At 41.1% G+C, this 14,534-nt stretch overlaps 2 protein-coding genes across 6 annotated transcripts; both read right to left on the bottom strand.

Moving 5' to 3' along the window:
• On the bottom strand, nucleotides 245-4,038 carry LOC110433272. 5 transcript variants are annotated; one of them, XM_021455049.1, is made up of 8 exons: nucleotides 3,088-4,035; nucleotides 1,960-2,286; nucleotides 1,740-1,877; nucleotides 1,352-1,432; nucleotides 1,195-1,257; nucleotides 1,027-1,120; nucleotides 807-929; nucleotides 245-706 (listed from the first exon to the last, which is right to left on the bottom strand). In XM_021455049.1, the coding sequence occupies exons 1-5, from the start codon at nucleotides 3,935-3,937 to the stop codon at nucleotides 1,217-1,219; spliced, it is 1,437 nt and encodes a 478-aa protein (XP_021310724.1). In that variant the 5' UTR covers nucleotides 3,938-4,035; the 3' UTR covers nucleotides 245-706; nucleotides 807-929; nucleotides 1,027-1,120; nucleotides 1,195-1,216. The 5 variants fall into 5 exon arrangements, with proteins under 5 accessions (XP_021310724.1, XP_021310723.1, XP_021310726.1 ...); XM_021455048.1 differs by having other exon boundaries at nucleotides 1,027-1,104; XM_021455051.1 differs by having other exon boundaries at nucleotides 1,195-1,245; nucleotides 3,088-4,034.
• LOC8063102 (receptor kinase-like protein Xa21) lies at nucleotides 8,583-12,529 on the bottom strand. The gene is made up of 3 exons (XM_021455481.1): nucleotides 9,644-12,529; nucleotides 9,156-9,549; nucleotides 8,583-8,911 (listed from the first exon to the last, which is right to left on the bottom strand). Coding segments are annotated over exons 1-3 (3,267 nt in total). The 5' UTR covers nucleotides 12,516-12,529; the 3' UTR covers nucleotides 8,583-8,910.

Raw genomic sequence — 14,534 nt, 5'->3', positions numbered from 1 at the left:
GACATGAGTCAGCAATAAAGCTAGCTTATTGCAACTCTCTCCCTCATTTCTCTCATCTATACATAAAGTAGTTGGTAAAGCTATTTTATTAAACATTTTTTTTTCAAAATAACAACTTCACCTATAAAGTTGCTCATGAAGCTATTTTCTAAAAAACAACTTTACTAGTAAAATTGAGTTGTGCCAAACAAGCCCTAAATATGAAGTGTTGTCACTATTTCTAGAGAAGCTCTAAATCCCGAGGTAGCAAGCAGCAGTCTCAATTTGCACAACTAACCATGAATGATTTGGGTACCTCGGAATAGTGTACTCACAAAAGTAGCAATAAAAAACAAATTATAAGACGAATGGCTCAAGGTCGCGCCTTCCAGCATTCCATCTAGCGAAAGCCTGATCTTAGCTCTTACAGGAGTACTACATTATTCCTTTTCCGAGGTCCTCTACAGTAGCATGCTCAATCCTCAACTCCACGACACCGCAGTCTCAGTCTCTGAATTACACTAGCACCAGATGTATAATTCCATAACTGAACGGTCTCATGATCTCATGATGATCCACTTTCCTCGGCAACTGAGCCTGGGAATAGATTTTGCAGCATTGCTCTTCTCCAAGTCATATCAACAAGAGTTGGTGCCAGTCTTGCATCAAATACGCATGCAGAGCAATAGGCCCATGACCGCATGGTCTGTCCATAATCTGGCATCATCTGCTCAAAAGTTTCCATGAGGTCAGCAAAAATATGGCACTTGCAAAGTTGCAAAAAAAATGTAGTAGTAAACCAGTATACAAGGTAGAGAATAATGCACCTTCCGATTCTTGCTGTCCTCTGTGGAAGACATGAGCTTTTCATCTGCTTACTGTGATTAATAAATAGTAAAGCTCACGACTTCAAGAACAGGTGGATAAGTTCATCTTCAAAATCACCAAAACTTCAGTCCAGAGTAATGGAGGAAGCATTAGAAGGCAACAAATTACAATGGTACAGAAGTAGAGAAATTTAAATCAGTTGATAATTAATGAACTAACCCATCCTGTCTTTAGCCAAAACCCCATCCAAAGCTGCAAATTCTTGAACCATGCCCTAAAGAACAGTGATGTATCCACCTGATATCAAATGAAACTTGAGGGTGTATGCTGAAGCAATTATTGTAAGAATAGTAACATGCAAAAATTGTGATTTGGTTATATACTTACCACACATGATAAACAACCAAATTCAAGAAGTTCCATACAGAAACATGTTGCCTGGGACATAATCTCAAGTTAGGAAAATTTCAAAACTATGTTAGAAAAGCATATCTAAATGACCACAAGTCTGACAGTCAGAATATATATCACGAACTCCTCTCACCTTGACCAAGGATAAGGACTGAATCCTTGGAGATAGATACAATGTCCTGAACTCTTTCACTTGTTAGGATTGCTTCAATAGCTGCACAAGACATAATTAGGTTCAACTGTTATGATGTACATGTTAATATGTTATACGATATAATTAACCTAAAAAATGAGCTTAACACAACAGCCAATGGAGAGCATCTGTGAACTGACAGTTGATTTTATTTAACAGGTTAGCATGAGCGAAACGTAAAGTAAAACAATGCAAGCTATGCTTGCACAGCCAGGCAAATTTCACTTATACATCACATAATATTTTATAATTTGTGGTCAGATTAAGATAAGAATAAGATATTTGAAAGATAAGATGTATGATTGAAGAACTAGGCGAATGCCACAACCTGAAAGCTTGATAGTTGCTAACTCTCTTTCTCTGGTAACGTCTCCGTTTGACTTGTCAACGTGAGGGGATTCAGTCTCAACCACTGACATTGCATGTACAGTATGTCCACCATCTGAAACCCAAAAAATTTGTGTCTCTGCACAAACACTCTGAACATATTTATTAATGAAGTAAACCATAATGTGAAATAAGACAGCAAATTCAGAACAAGAACTCACTTATAGAGGTAACTGAAAAGACAGCAGATAATTGCACTTTCATGGGATAATCCAAGCGATATGTATGGATATTTTCAGAATATTGCTTGCTGGCAGCAGCCGCAGCTCCTGAGCCCATTTCTGTTGTTGAAAGACTGAAGACATGCAACACTCCAGATGAATCCAGTACCAAAAACTTGTCCTTGGAAAGAGGATGGATCGAAACAGCTTTCACTGATTTCAGCAATTCCATGCTGCCTTCTGACTTGTGATCATCATTTTGAAATGCCAACAAAAAAGAGCAATAGCTTCCTGAACTCTGTTTTACCCTCAGAGTTGTGAGCTTACCTGAAAAGTATAATTTTGGACCACAGATTAATTGATTATGATTAGATTCTATGGCACACCTACTATATCCAGTAGTAATATATCTCTACTTTAGTATCAATATAACCTGTACAGTTTATCAAAGAATCAGTACGTTTGACATGGTTGGATCACAGCGATCATTCCCACACAAAGCATTCCCTGAAGAATGTAGTCCTTTGAGGGCTAGAGCCTATGTATATCACTAATGAAGATTGAACACTGGATATGTTTCGTCCATTGCAATAATTTTATTCCTATTTTTCATACACAGCACCAAGAGGTCTGGACACAACTTTACCTTGCTCTATCTGCTCTTGCCGTTATGAGGATAGCAATATCAATATATAACTATAACTTCGACAAAACGCATATGATCACTATCTCTGCACGGACAGCAATATTTCGCAATAGGATAGACCGACTATGCTAATTATCATCGAACTCAACAAAACTGGCTGCTTACAGCTCAAATATCTAATAAGTAGGCATGAAACATACATGTTCGCGTAACTACAAACACAAGAAATGTAGAAGTAAAATACTAAAATACCATTGCATAGTTTGTATTTTATCTTCCATGAACCTATCAGTTATTGTCAGTTTGCTGTTTGATACGCACGAACAGCTAGGGTAGTAGGCCACCGATATAAAAGTTCTTAGATCCTTCAAACCCGCATTACAAACAGAAAATCCAATCCGGTCCTGCTGAAGTGTCTATTCATTTCACATTATACCAAGGATCACCGAATAGATCAAAACAAGAAGGTGTGAAGTACTCACGAGTGGAAATAGCATCGCCTTGACCACTGCCCCCATAGCTAACACGCTTAACCGGCACAACTAAGCCATTCAGCATCCCGTTCTTCTTGTGGTAGCCCTTCCTTCCTACTGCCACAGCAACTTCCTTCTGCCCCTCCCTCTCCTTTCCACCCTTCATCAAACCCCGCAGCGGGAAGACGCGCAAGCCGCCAGCCTCCCCGAGCAGCAGCCTTCCCATTGCGACTTCCATCGCGTACACGGGCCGCGCCGGCTCGAGCTCGACGACCGCGCACTTGTGCAGCTCCACCGTCCGGCCGTCGGCGGCCAGCTTCGGAGCGAGCACCCAGATCTGGCCGGCGGACAGGGAGAGCAGCGCGACGGCGTTGACCCCGCCGGCCAGGCGGACGCCGAGGCCGAAGGGTAGGCCCTGGAGCGGCAGGCCTGCGGCTGAGGCATGGCGCTTGAAGGAGAGCGAGGCGGGCGCAAAGCGCGGGAAAGCGGGCGCGGAAGCGAGGGAATAGGCGCGGAGGTGGACAGAGGGGGAGGAAGGGGACGGATGCGCGGAGAGGAAGAGGAGGTGCGAGGACGGGAGGAGCAGCGCGAAGCAGGCGGCGGCGGCGAGTGGTGACGGGACGGGGGTGTGAGCGGGCGAAGACGAGGTGGCGACGGAGGGCAGGGAGGGGAAGAGGTGGGCGGAGGAGTCGGGGAAGAGAAGCGCGAGGGCACGGGCTGGGGAGGAGGGCGGCGCGAGGAGGAGGGACGCGGGGGCCGGGCGGGTGGGCGGGAGAGGGAGGCGATGGGCGCGTAGAGGAGGCGGCCCGGGCGGCGGGGGAGGGGGAGGTGGGGGGTGCGGCGGACGCGGAGGCGGCATGACCGCCGCCGGTGTCTGAGGAGGTGGTACGGCGAGCTACTAGGCGGAGACGGCGCTTCGGTCGTCGTTGGGCTCGTAGCTAGGGTCGGGGCCTCCTTGCGGTGCGGGGTTGGGTTGGGTCGGGTCGGGGTCGGGTCGGGGGTAGTTGGATTGGAAATTGGAATACAGTCCATGGCGCAGCCTCGCAAGAGCAGGCTTTTTTTCAAACAGTAGAACTGTACAAGCAGCGTTTCTAAATTTTTTATTGATAGCATCTTTACAACAGATATAGAAATTTTATAAGAAACGTATAATAATTTCACAAGAAACAGTTTAATTTTATAAAAAACACAGGATTCAAAAAATTTTCTCTTGTTCTAAACAGGACCCCGCTAAGTGGCAATATATATGTGGATATGCACTAACATCTTTGTTTTACAATACTTTGTTAATCTAGTCTATTTAAGATTTAGCCCAAATAAATTTACCGATGAAATCAACTGACTTTTGATTAGGATATTATTTGTGATGATTTTAGTGATCATCACAATGAATTCAATGTTGTAAACGTTGATTTTATTGGTAGAAGATTAATTTGTGCTTACTAACTACAAAGAGAAAAGGTGCTCCTAGACACTCCACACGAAGACAATAGCTCCAAGCCATTGATAGTTGTGGAGTGAAAATCAGGTATATATGACGAATTAAGGGTGAGAGGTGATGTACTTTCATTGTTTAATTTGTGCTTTGGATTAGTTTCAGAATGTTGGACTTTGCCATATGTTTAATATTTTAAGTTTGATCATTGAATTCAGTATAAAAAAAATTTAGCTTCGGTGTTCATAAGGCTTTGTCATGCATTGAGAAAGTCACTATAAAATATAATATGGTAGAAAATCTAGATAAAATATTATAATTTATTTTAGATTTTTCATATATAATTTAGGAATGCACGGTGTCAAGTATTCATATAATCCTTTTCACTTGGAAAAAAATGAATTAAGAACAAAAATCTATTGTTACACTTTTGTCAAGAAGGTTGCTTTGCAAAGTGCCGACATTATTGGCATGTATATGGGGTACAAAATGATTTGAGGTGGCCTAGTTTGGTTAGATTTTTTGTTTGCTGATTTGTCGTGAGAGAAAAATATGGCTAAATGGCTGGCAAATTCGACTTATAAGCTCAAACGAACAGATTCGCCTAGCATTCAACATTGTTTTTCTCTGATAACAAATCAACAAGTCATTAATTTGATGTTGATGTTTACAATTTTGTAGATTTATTTTAGAATTTAATAACATTATAGATGATATGTCCATCAGAAAATAGACATTTTTTTCGAATTAGGGATCATCCCCATTTTCATTGCAAGTGAACGGAAAATACATCAGAATTTTAGACTGCCTAGACAGGTTCAGAAACAGCAAAAACAGAGAGGAGAAGAGTTTCGAACTCTTGCATTATAGCATAACCCACAAACAGCTAACAGAACAAAATATTTTTGCAGAAATGCTTGTAGAGATAGAATGTATATAAATATATATTGATAGTGTATGTATGTATGTATGTGTCCAAAGTGTATATCACCGAGACAAAAAAAAGCATACTTGGATTATCTTATTTGGAGTTCGGACAAAGAAAACAACTCTTCGAGGGGCTAACTCAGCTGAAATCGGTTAGCCCAGTTTTTTTTTATCTTTTTCAAATGCAAGAATGAATTGCACCATTTTGTATTTCCCTTATCAAGCTGATTGAAAAACATATATGACTTATCACGTTTGAGTCCGGATGGATTAATTACAATTTTCGAAAGGTTTTCTGTCTTGGACCCGTTAAAAAACGGACATTATGATTTTGACGAGACAGATCAGATCTATGTTGTATTGTAGTCCATTTTGCAAGAGTTTTCAAAACCCCGAGGGATAAGATCACCTCCAAGTGCCCAACACATATTATCCACACAAAACCAATCTATTCTCTCTCTTTTTTCCATCTACTTTTCCTCCTCGTTCTTAGTCATTGTTGCATGGTTGGTGGATCGATGATAGCGAAACTCTAGAGGAATCAGGCCGGTTTCGAGTTTAATAGACCTTGTCAACATGTCTTGTGTGTCACGTTTTTAACGAGGTACCTCCGGCGACATATCTTGTGTACCACGCTCAAGCACTAGTTTGTGTGTGAATATATCTTAAACGTCGTCCTACCTAAAAGTTTGGTTAAATCCTACATCGAGTAATCTAGCTCTTTTTTGGTGTGCTAACATGATTAAGCGTAAACACGTATGCGCTGCTAAAAAAACCAAAATGGTTCTAGTTATGTAGGTTGCTGGTTCACATGACAGACTCTGATAGCCGTGCACTCTATTAAAGGCGATGCTAGTTTATTAATTACATACTTGTCGTTGACGGTCGCCGGATCATCTCTAGTGGATCGCTATGGAGTTAGTGGTCAGCACTCAGTATAGTTGTGCACTAGACACATTCGTGCATTTCCTACCTCCGCCAGAGACGGGATGAAATATATAGACTCCGAACTCTGTTCACTTATCTTAGTTGTATTTTTTCTGCTAGCATCAGTATTTTTCTTTCACAATAAATATGTAAGCCATAAGGCCATATTGATTCATTATATCTTAGTGATTAGCTGGCTAATAACTTATATTTAATATTAGTTAGCTAACTATTAGCTATATATTAGTTGGAGGGTGTTTGGATGCACAAGTAATGAAAAATGCTAGTAAGATAGTAACTATTAGTTGTTATTATCTGTTTTGGTCTAATTTGTGAGGTACTTACTCCATTCTAAATTATAAGCCATTTCATCATTTTTTTAATAGTCCAAATATTTCGAACCAAAGTTATAAAGAGAATTAAAAAAATTATAACATCAAATAGGTATGTTATAATTATATAATTAATAAAAAATCTAATGATACTTATATTTGATATTATAAATGTTATTATTTTACCTAAAATTATAAATTTGTGATGTCTTGACTCTCCAAAAGAGTTAGAATAACTTACAAATTTAGATGGATGAGTAGTTACTATCTAGAGTTTCAACTAACAATTAGCTATTTTATTAGCTGCACATATTTAAAGAGATACTCTCTCTATCATGAATTAGAGTGCATTGTGATTTCTAAAATTTGATTCTATCTAATGACTATGTTTCGATTTGACAAGTTTTGTTAAAAAAAGCCACGATTTGAGGAGAAACTCTATAATTAAAATAATCTATAAATATATATGTTATTTGAATATTTAAATTGTTCTAAAATTTATAAAGCGCACTGTATTATAGAACAACTATTAGTCTCTATTATTATCCGAACAAGGCCTAACGCGATTTGAGCCTGGTGCGCAGGAGGCTGGAGCGGCAACGGCGCTGGCGGGCCACGTCCACGAGCCCACGGCGCCCGCGAAGCCAATTCTCGGGCGGCGCTGGCGCTTGCGGCGAGCGAAATTTTTCTTTGAGCAAATCCAACCATGAACGATAAAGGGTAACCATCTGATATGGTTCACAGTGCGGGCCAAGGTGTTTTTCTTTGTTGGCCCATGAACCAGCCCAACAACTATGCTCTCCTGCCGCCCGCAGTCTGCACCTTGCTGTCCAGTGTCCACTCCAGGCAAGGCCTTGTTTACTTTCCAAAAAATTTTGCAAAATTTTTCAGATTTCCCGTCACATCGAATCTTTAGACGTGTGCATGAAGTATTAAATATAGACAAAAATAAAAACTAATTGCATAGTTTGGTCGAAATTGACGAGACGAATCTTTTGAGTCTAGTTAATGCATGATTGGACAATATTTGTTAAATACAAACGAAAGTGCTACAGTACATGTTTTGCAAAATTTTTTGGAACTAAACAAGGCCAAAGATGGATTCCGGGTTCGGCCAGCGACGGCGGTTCCCCGAGCAAGCGCCGCTGCGCTGTGCTTACCCCCGCTCGTGCCGCCATGCCGCTGTGAGTACCTGTTCTCTTCTGGGTTCTCTCTTGAGTTTCTTTGCATATGCTACCGACCTGCATCAGTCGCTCTTCTGCGAACCAGCCCTAGGATAGCAAATGTGGCGGGGCGGAGATGCAGAACGTTATGAAAGAGTTGAGGGTAGGTTTGGCAATGCGCTTCGTTTCTGGTTTGGCGGAATCACTGTACTCCGCATTCCGCAATTGAAGAACCTCAGTTTAAATCCCATTCAGTTTAGTGAACAGTCCCAAGACGTTTGACTTTTTTATCCAAGTTTGACCACTCGTATTATTCAAAAAAATTGTGCAAACATAGTCAAATTTAATTCTTGAAAAACTTTGATTAATAAACCAAACCACGACAAAAGAAGTGATATTTTATATAAATTTTTGAATAAGACGAGTGGTCAAATTTGGTGTCAAAAAAGTCAAACGTCTTAATTTAGGATGGATTGATACAATGATACTAGCTTATTTTTCCTGCCTTCAGAACACAAATCAACGATAGTGAGAAACGTGCATGTGAGTTGAAGAGTGCAAAGCATCAATTTTCCCTTTCAGTCAACAATAAGGTTATTAGCATCAAATTGTGACCGAGCTCAGCTCCTGGATTAGCAACGGCGCCGCCAGGGATCGGCGGTGACTGCGGCGACTAAAACCCTTGGGAAAAGCACGCAAACTGGAGAAGAACACACACAATGGCGCTGCCAATTGCCGCAGCTTTTTCTGCAGTTTTTCATTCACTTAGATGGATACATGGGCTTGAAGCCCAAACACCCCGCCACCACGTCTGGCTCCACGACGCCCTATTCTTTCAGATCGCCGTGGGCACATCACCTGCCAACCATGATTCTCCGCCTAACAAACTAACCACGACACTAACAAAGTCGAACAGGATTACAAAACGTTCATGAATCAAAAATTAAACAGCTAACAGTTGGTGTATAATTCAAGCTATAATACACGCTCACGTCATTACTTTTGCTTCAGAAACCTGACAGCACAAATGTGCTATTTTTCTTTCTTGTTGGCCTTGTTTACTTCCCAAAAAAATTTGCAAAATTTTTCAGATTCTCCATCACATCGAATCTTTAGACGCATGCATGGAGTATTAAATATAGACGAAAATAAAAACTAATTGCATAGTTTGGTCGGAATTGATGAGATGAATCTTTTGAGCCCAGTTAGTCTATAATTGGACAATATTTATCACAAACAAACGAAAGTGCTACAGTATCTGTTTTGCAAAATTTTTTGGAACTAAACAAGGCCTAGGCAATGCCAGGAACTGCAACCATTGAACTGTAGTTTGACTTGATCTTGTTTAACTTCACAACCACATCACTCATTGGGATCCTTTCATCAGGTGCAGCACTTGAGCAAAGCAAGGCCAAATCAATTCTAGACGCTAGGCAGGTATTCAAGATACTGAAGTTCTCAGGAGGTTTACTTGCGTCTTGAATATCATCATTAAGCTCCTTTTGTATGCTACTGTCAACGACATTTGTGAGTTGATATGGGAATGCTTGACTAACCCACTGCCTCAAGCTGATGTCACCGACAAACATTGAATCGGTCGGCCTTTTCCTCGTGAAGACTTCAAGGAGAACAATTCCATAACTGTAAACATCACTGGCCCGTGATGCTTTTCCTGTTGATCCGAACTCTGTTCAATCCATGTCAGAAGAAAGCTGCTTAGCTTAAATAAGTATAATGATACATATAGCGTCATGTGTTGCAAGAGGAACTAAAAAAAATACCTGGAGCCATGTATCCTACAGTTCCGGGCATGCTTGTTAATGTGATGGAGTTGTCATCTCCAACTAGCAACTTGGAAATGCCGAAGTCAGAAACATGTGCAATCATGTCCTTGTCAAGCAAGATATTGTTTGGCTTTAAATCACAATGCAGGACAGCTTCAAAATGCTGGTGATGCAGATACTCCAGTGCCATTGCAACATCCAGCATGATGCCAACCCTTTGGAGGAAACTGAGTTGCCTCCCATTATTTGAGTACAACCAATCATCCAAACTACCATGAGGCATATACTCAAGAATTAGTGCTTTGAAGTCAAGATTGGAACAAGTGCTAATTATCTTCACCAGATTCCGATGCCGAGCCATTCGAAGTGCACTGCATTCTTTGTCAAAGCTCTTGGAAGCTGATTCGTGCTGCATGTTTAGTACCTTCACTGCTACCAAAGATCCATTATCTAGCTCACCTTTGAAGACCTTACCAAAGCTTCCTTCCCCTAGCAAATTATCATCGGTGAAGTTGCTGGTTGCACGAACAAGTTCATAGTATGAGATCAGCTGATAGTTCTGCAAGTCTGTGTCTGAGGGTACTAGCATCTTTCTTTGGTTGTTCACCTTCATTCTTACCAACATATACAAGAACACAGCTAAAGCGAAAAATGCCAGTAATGAAGGTAGTAAAACTTTTATCAACAGGTTTTTTGGTCGCGACTGAATACTGGTGTTCTGACACTGTGCTATACCTAGGCGAGGAAGGCCACACAGCGCATTGTTCCCCATCAATGATTTGAGTGTGATATTTGAGAACACTCCTCCTTCTGGTATCTGTCCATCCAATCTGTTAAAAGAAAGGTTCAAGTTGGCAAGGTAAGTGAGATTGGTCAAGGATTTTGGGATGGCACCAGAAAGTGCATTGGACGATAGATCCAATTCCTCAATATTAAGTATATTGCCAAATGAACCAGGTATTGATCCTTGGAATAAATTTCTGGACAGATTGAGATATGTCATCATGCGGAGTTCACCCAAGGAAACTGGGATGTCACCTGATAGCTTGTTTCCTGATAAATCCATCATGGTAATTGCTGTCAATTTTCCAACATCAGCAGGCAGGAACCCATTTAAAGAGTTCTGTGACAAATCAAGCTCAATAAGGTTCTGAAGATCCCACAGACTTGTTGGTATGGTTGAAGACAATGAGTTTTGGGATAACGTCATGATTTGCAGCTGCCTTAGGCTATTGATATTGCTTGGAATGGGACCAGTTAGTTTATTGCTGTCAAGTTGTAAATGAACTAGGTTTGTTAATCTACTGATTTCTTCTGGGATGGTGCCAGACAAGCTGTTGTGGGAGAGGTCCAATTCTTGGAGATTGTTCATTGCAGTGATTGGTGTAGGGATCTTCCCACTCAGGTTATTTCCACCAAGATACAGTACTGATAAGCTGGTAAGGTTAGCCAATGTACCAGGGATGCTTCCATTGATGTTGTTGTTAGCTACTCGAAAAGTTTCTAGCAGTGTGCTAAGGTTTCCAATTGAAGTTGGTAGCCTCCCTGTGAACTCATTGTTTGCTATGCCAATGGTAGTCAAGCTTCTGCAGTTGGATAATGCAGCTAGGAAATCTAGATTCCCAGAGAGATGGTTCTCATCAACATAGATGCGACGGAGATTCAGCAAGTTGCTAAATGATATAGGCACTGATCCTGTCAATCTGTTTCCAAGTAAATCTATTTGGGTAAGGTTTGATAGATTGCCTATGGATTCTGGAATGACACCAGTTATTTGGTTGTTTGCAAGACCTAGAAACCGGAGGTTTGTCAGCTGCCCCAGTTCTGACGGAATCCTCCCTTGTAGCTTGTTCTCGCTGAGGTCCAAACCAACAAGCTTTGTATGATTGCAGAGCTCAATCGGTATCTTCCCGGTGATGTTATTCATTGACAGGTATATTATAGTTAGGTTGGGCAGTGTTGCTAGCCATGATGGCACAATACCAGTGAAGTTGTTTACTTCAAGGGCGAGCATTTCGAGGTTCTTGCAGGCAGAGAGACCCAAGGGAATAGGTCCCTCGAACTGGTTTTCACCAAGAGAGATCACTTGCAACATAGGGAGGTGAAAGCTCTCATTTCCAGGAATCCTACCTGAGAGATTGTTCCTGGTGGCATATATTGCTTGCATCTGGGACATGTTGAAGATAGCAGGCGTCATGGGTCCGGAGAGAAGATTGTCTTCCAGGACAAGCATCTCCAGCTTTGACAGAGAGGCAATGCTTGCAGGAATTCCTCCCGTTAGCCTATTTGAACCAAGGTGTATCACGCTCAAATCTGGCGTGTTGTTGAACAGGCCTGACATTAGCGCCCCGCTCAGCTCATTGCCTCCCAAATCTAACGTCTGAAGGCTGCGCAAATTTTGCAGCTCATGTGGAATCTCCCCGAACAAGTTGTTACTGTCAAGCTCGAGCGTCTCCAGCCTAGCGAGGTTGCCAAGGGTGGACGGGATGGTACCTGACAAGCTGTTGTCTGAAAGGACAAGGATTCGGAGCCGGGGCAGACCGCCAAGCTCGTCTGGCACAGGGCCCACGAGGCTGAGGTTGCTGAGGACAAGGCTGGAGAGGAAGGAGAGGTTGCCGAGCTGCGGGGCGATGCTGCCCTGGAGTGGCACGTCGGTGAACTCAAGGCCGGTGACGCGCCGCCCGCGGTGGCCGCACGAGACGCCGACCCACGAGCAGAAGGACGCAGCGGCAGTCCAGTTGCCGACCAGGACGCCGAGGGGGTCCTTGACCTGCGCTCTGAAGGCGAGCAGCGCAGCGAGGTCCGTGGAGTTGGATGGTGGTGGGGTGAGTGCAGCGGCATAAGGCATCAGTAAGACGAAGAGCGCCATGCCGATGCAGGAGAAAGCCATGGTTGTGGCGATGAGCTGAAAGCATGCAATGGACTTAAGAAAAATAAATGCAATGGACTTATGAACTGAAAGCATGCAATGGACTTAAGAAAAATAAATGCAATAAAATTAAGACAAAGGAGTGGAGTAGTATCCGACTAACTGCATCATCAGTCATCACAGACAATATATTATTAAGACGGTCTCCAACAGAAGACTCATTTGGAAACTCAAACATAAAATGGGTCTTCAACACAATACCTATAGCCTTCAACAGAGTACCCATACAGAAGATCCATTTTGGGTATCAGGAGAGGCATAACCCAAATTTGGGTATCCTTTCTCCTCGAGAACCATTTACAGAGAGTGTTGTCTTTTAGATCTTGTTGTTGGAGAAGACTAAAAATAGGTATGGAACCTTTTACCTGTAGCGCTATCTAAAAGACAAATGGGTCTTGTATTTTGGATGACGATTGTTGGAGATAGTCTAACTGAGGGAGAGGGAGAGATAGAGTGAGAGAGGAACGGAGGGGAGAGAGAGAGTGAGAGAGGAACAGAGCAGAGAGAGAAAGGGACAGAGAGAGAGCAAGAGAGAGAGACAAAGAGACTACTGCTGCTGCTGTCGGATTGGAGAGAGAGAAAAGAGAGAGAAAGAGAAGATAGAGGTAGAAGATGAGCCGGAGGAAACAGAGAGATATAGGAATGAAAAGAAGGGAATGGAGAGAGTTTGGGAATGAAATAATGGAAAGGAGTGGGATTTGCTGTAGTTGACTTGCACGAATCTAAAAGATCTAGCAGCCATTGGATAGAAGATGCAGCCGCAGGCCATCGTGGAAAAACCGGGTTAATGGACAAAACCGCAACGGCATGAGCGCGCATGCCTTATCTGATCCCTGCGTTGTGCTTTAAGATTCGTAACGGTCAACACTGTTTGCCCTTTCCCACTTGTTTTCCGTCCACATTTGATTCCAGACTCAAATACCGAGAACACACTGCGCAAGCACATGGGACTACTGCCGCTCTCACTCCACCTGACATGTTTCGTATTTTTATCATTTTATTTTCTGGGCGCCGTTCGTCGCTCTTTCTCCCATTAGGCCTTTTCAATATTATGGCCTTGTTCGGTTTGGAAAAATTTTTAGTTTTCGCTACTGTAGCACTTTCGTTTGTTTGTGACAAATATTGTCCAATCGTAGACTAACTAGACTCAAAAGATTCATCTTGCGAATTACAGATAAACTGTGTAATTAGTATTTGTTTTTGTCTACCTTTAATATTTCATACATGTGTTACAAGATTCGATGTGACAGAGAATCTTGAAATTTTTTGGGAACTAAACAAGTCCTATGTACAGCCATTTTTTTGAGTTGCCTTTTTGGCCATAAAAAATCATTCACGGACTAAAAAAATTCACGGCAGTTGTATGTTTTACTCTTTTTTTTTTCTAAATTCACTTTTGACTTTATTTTTTCCCAGCTCATGTTACTTAAACTTTATTAATACTTAAATATTTTTTCCTAAATTCATCTGGTCTTTAAATTTTTTTCCAGATTATGTTTTGAATAGTTTGTAAATTACCGAAAATTAAAACTATTATTGTTACTTAAACTTTATTAATACTTAAATCCTTTTTTTTCCTAATTTCATTTGGACTCTAATTTTAAGTTGACTATAAATATATCAAATAATATTAAAATTTGTACATGCAAATAAATATATTATAAAATTATATTTCATACTCAATTTAATGATACATATTACATATGATTAATATTATTAGTATATTTTTATATATATTTAGTCAAAATTTTAAGGTTTGACTTCTCATCAAACCAGATGTGTATTTATTTACGAACGGATGAGTATATTTTTGGCATTCAAACTATATTTTATTGAACAGACCTTGTTTAGATTTAGCTTTTTTTTATTTCGGCACGGTAGCATTTTTATTTGTACTCTCTCTGTCCCTAAATAACTGTCGTTTACCCTTTCCAGGAAATAACTTTAATTACATATATA

Source organism: Sorghum bicolor, chromosome 3 (genome assembly GCF_000003195.3).
Source record: "Sorghum bicolor cultivar BTx623 chromosome 3, Sorghum_bicolor_NCBIv3, whole genome shotgun sequence".
In the NCBI taxonomy this organism is placed as follows: Eukaryota; Viridiplantae; Streptophyta; class Magnoliopsida; order Poales; family Poaceae; genus Sorghum; species Sorghum bicolor.
This window is presented reverse-complemented; position numbering and strand designations above follow the sequence as displayed.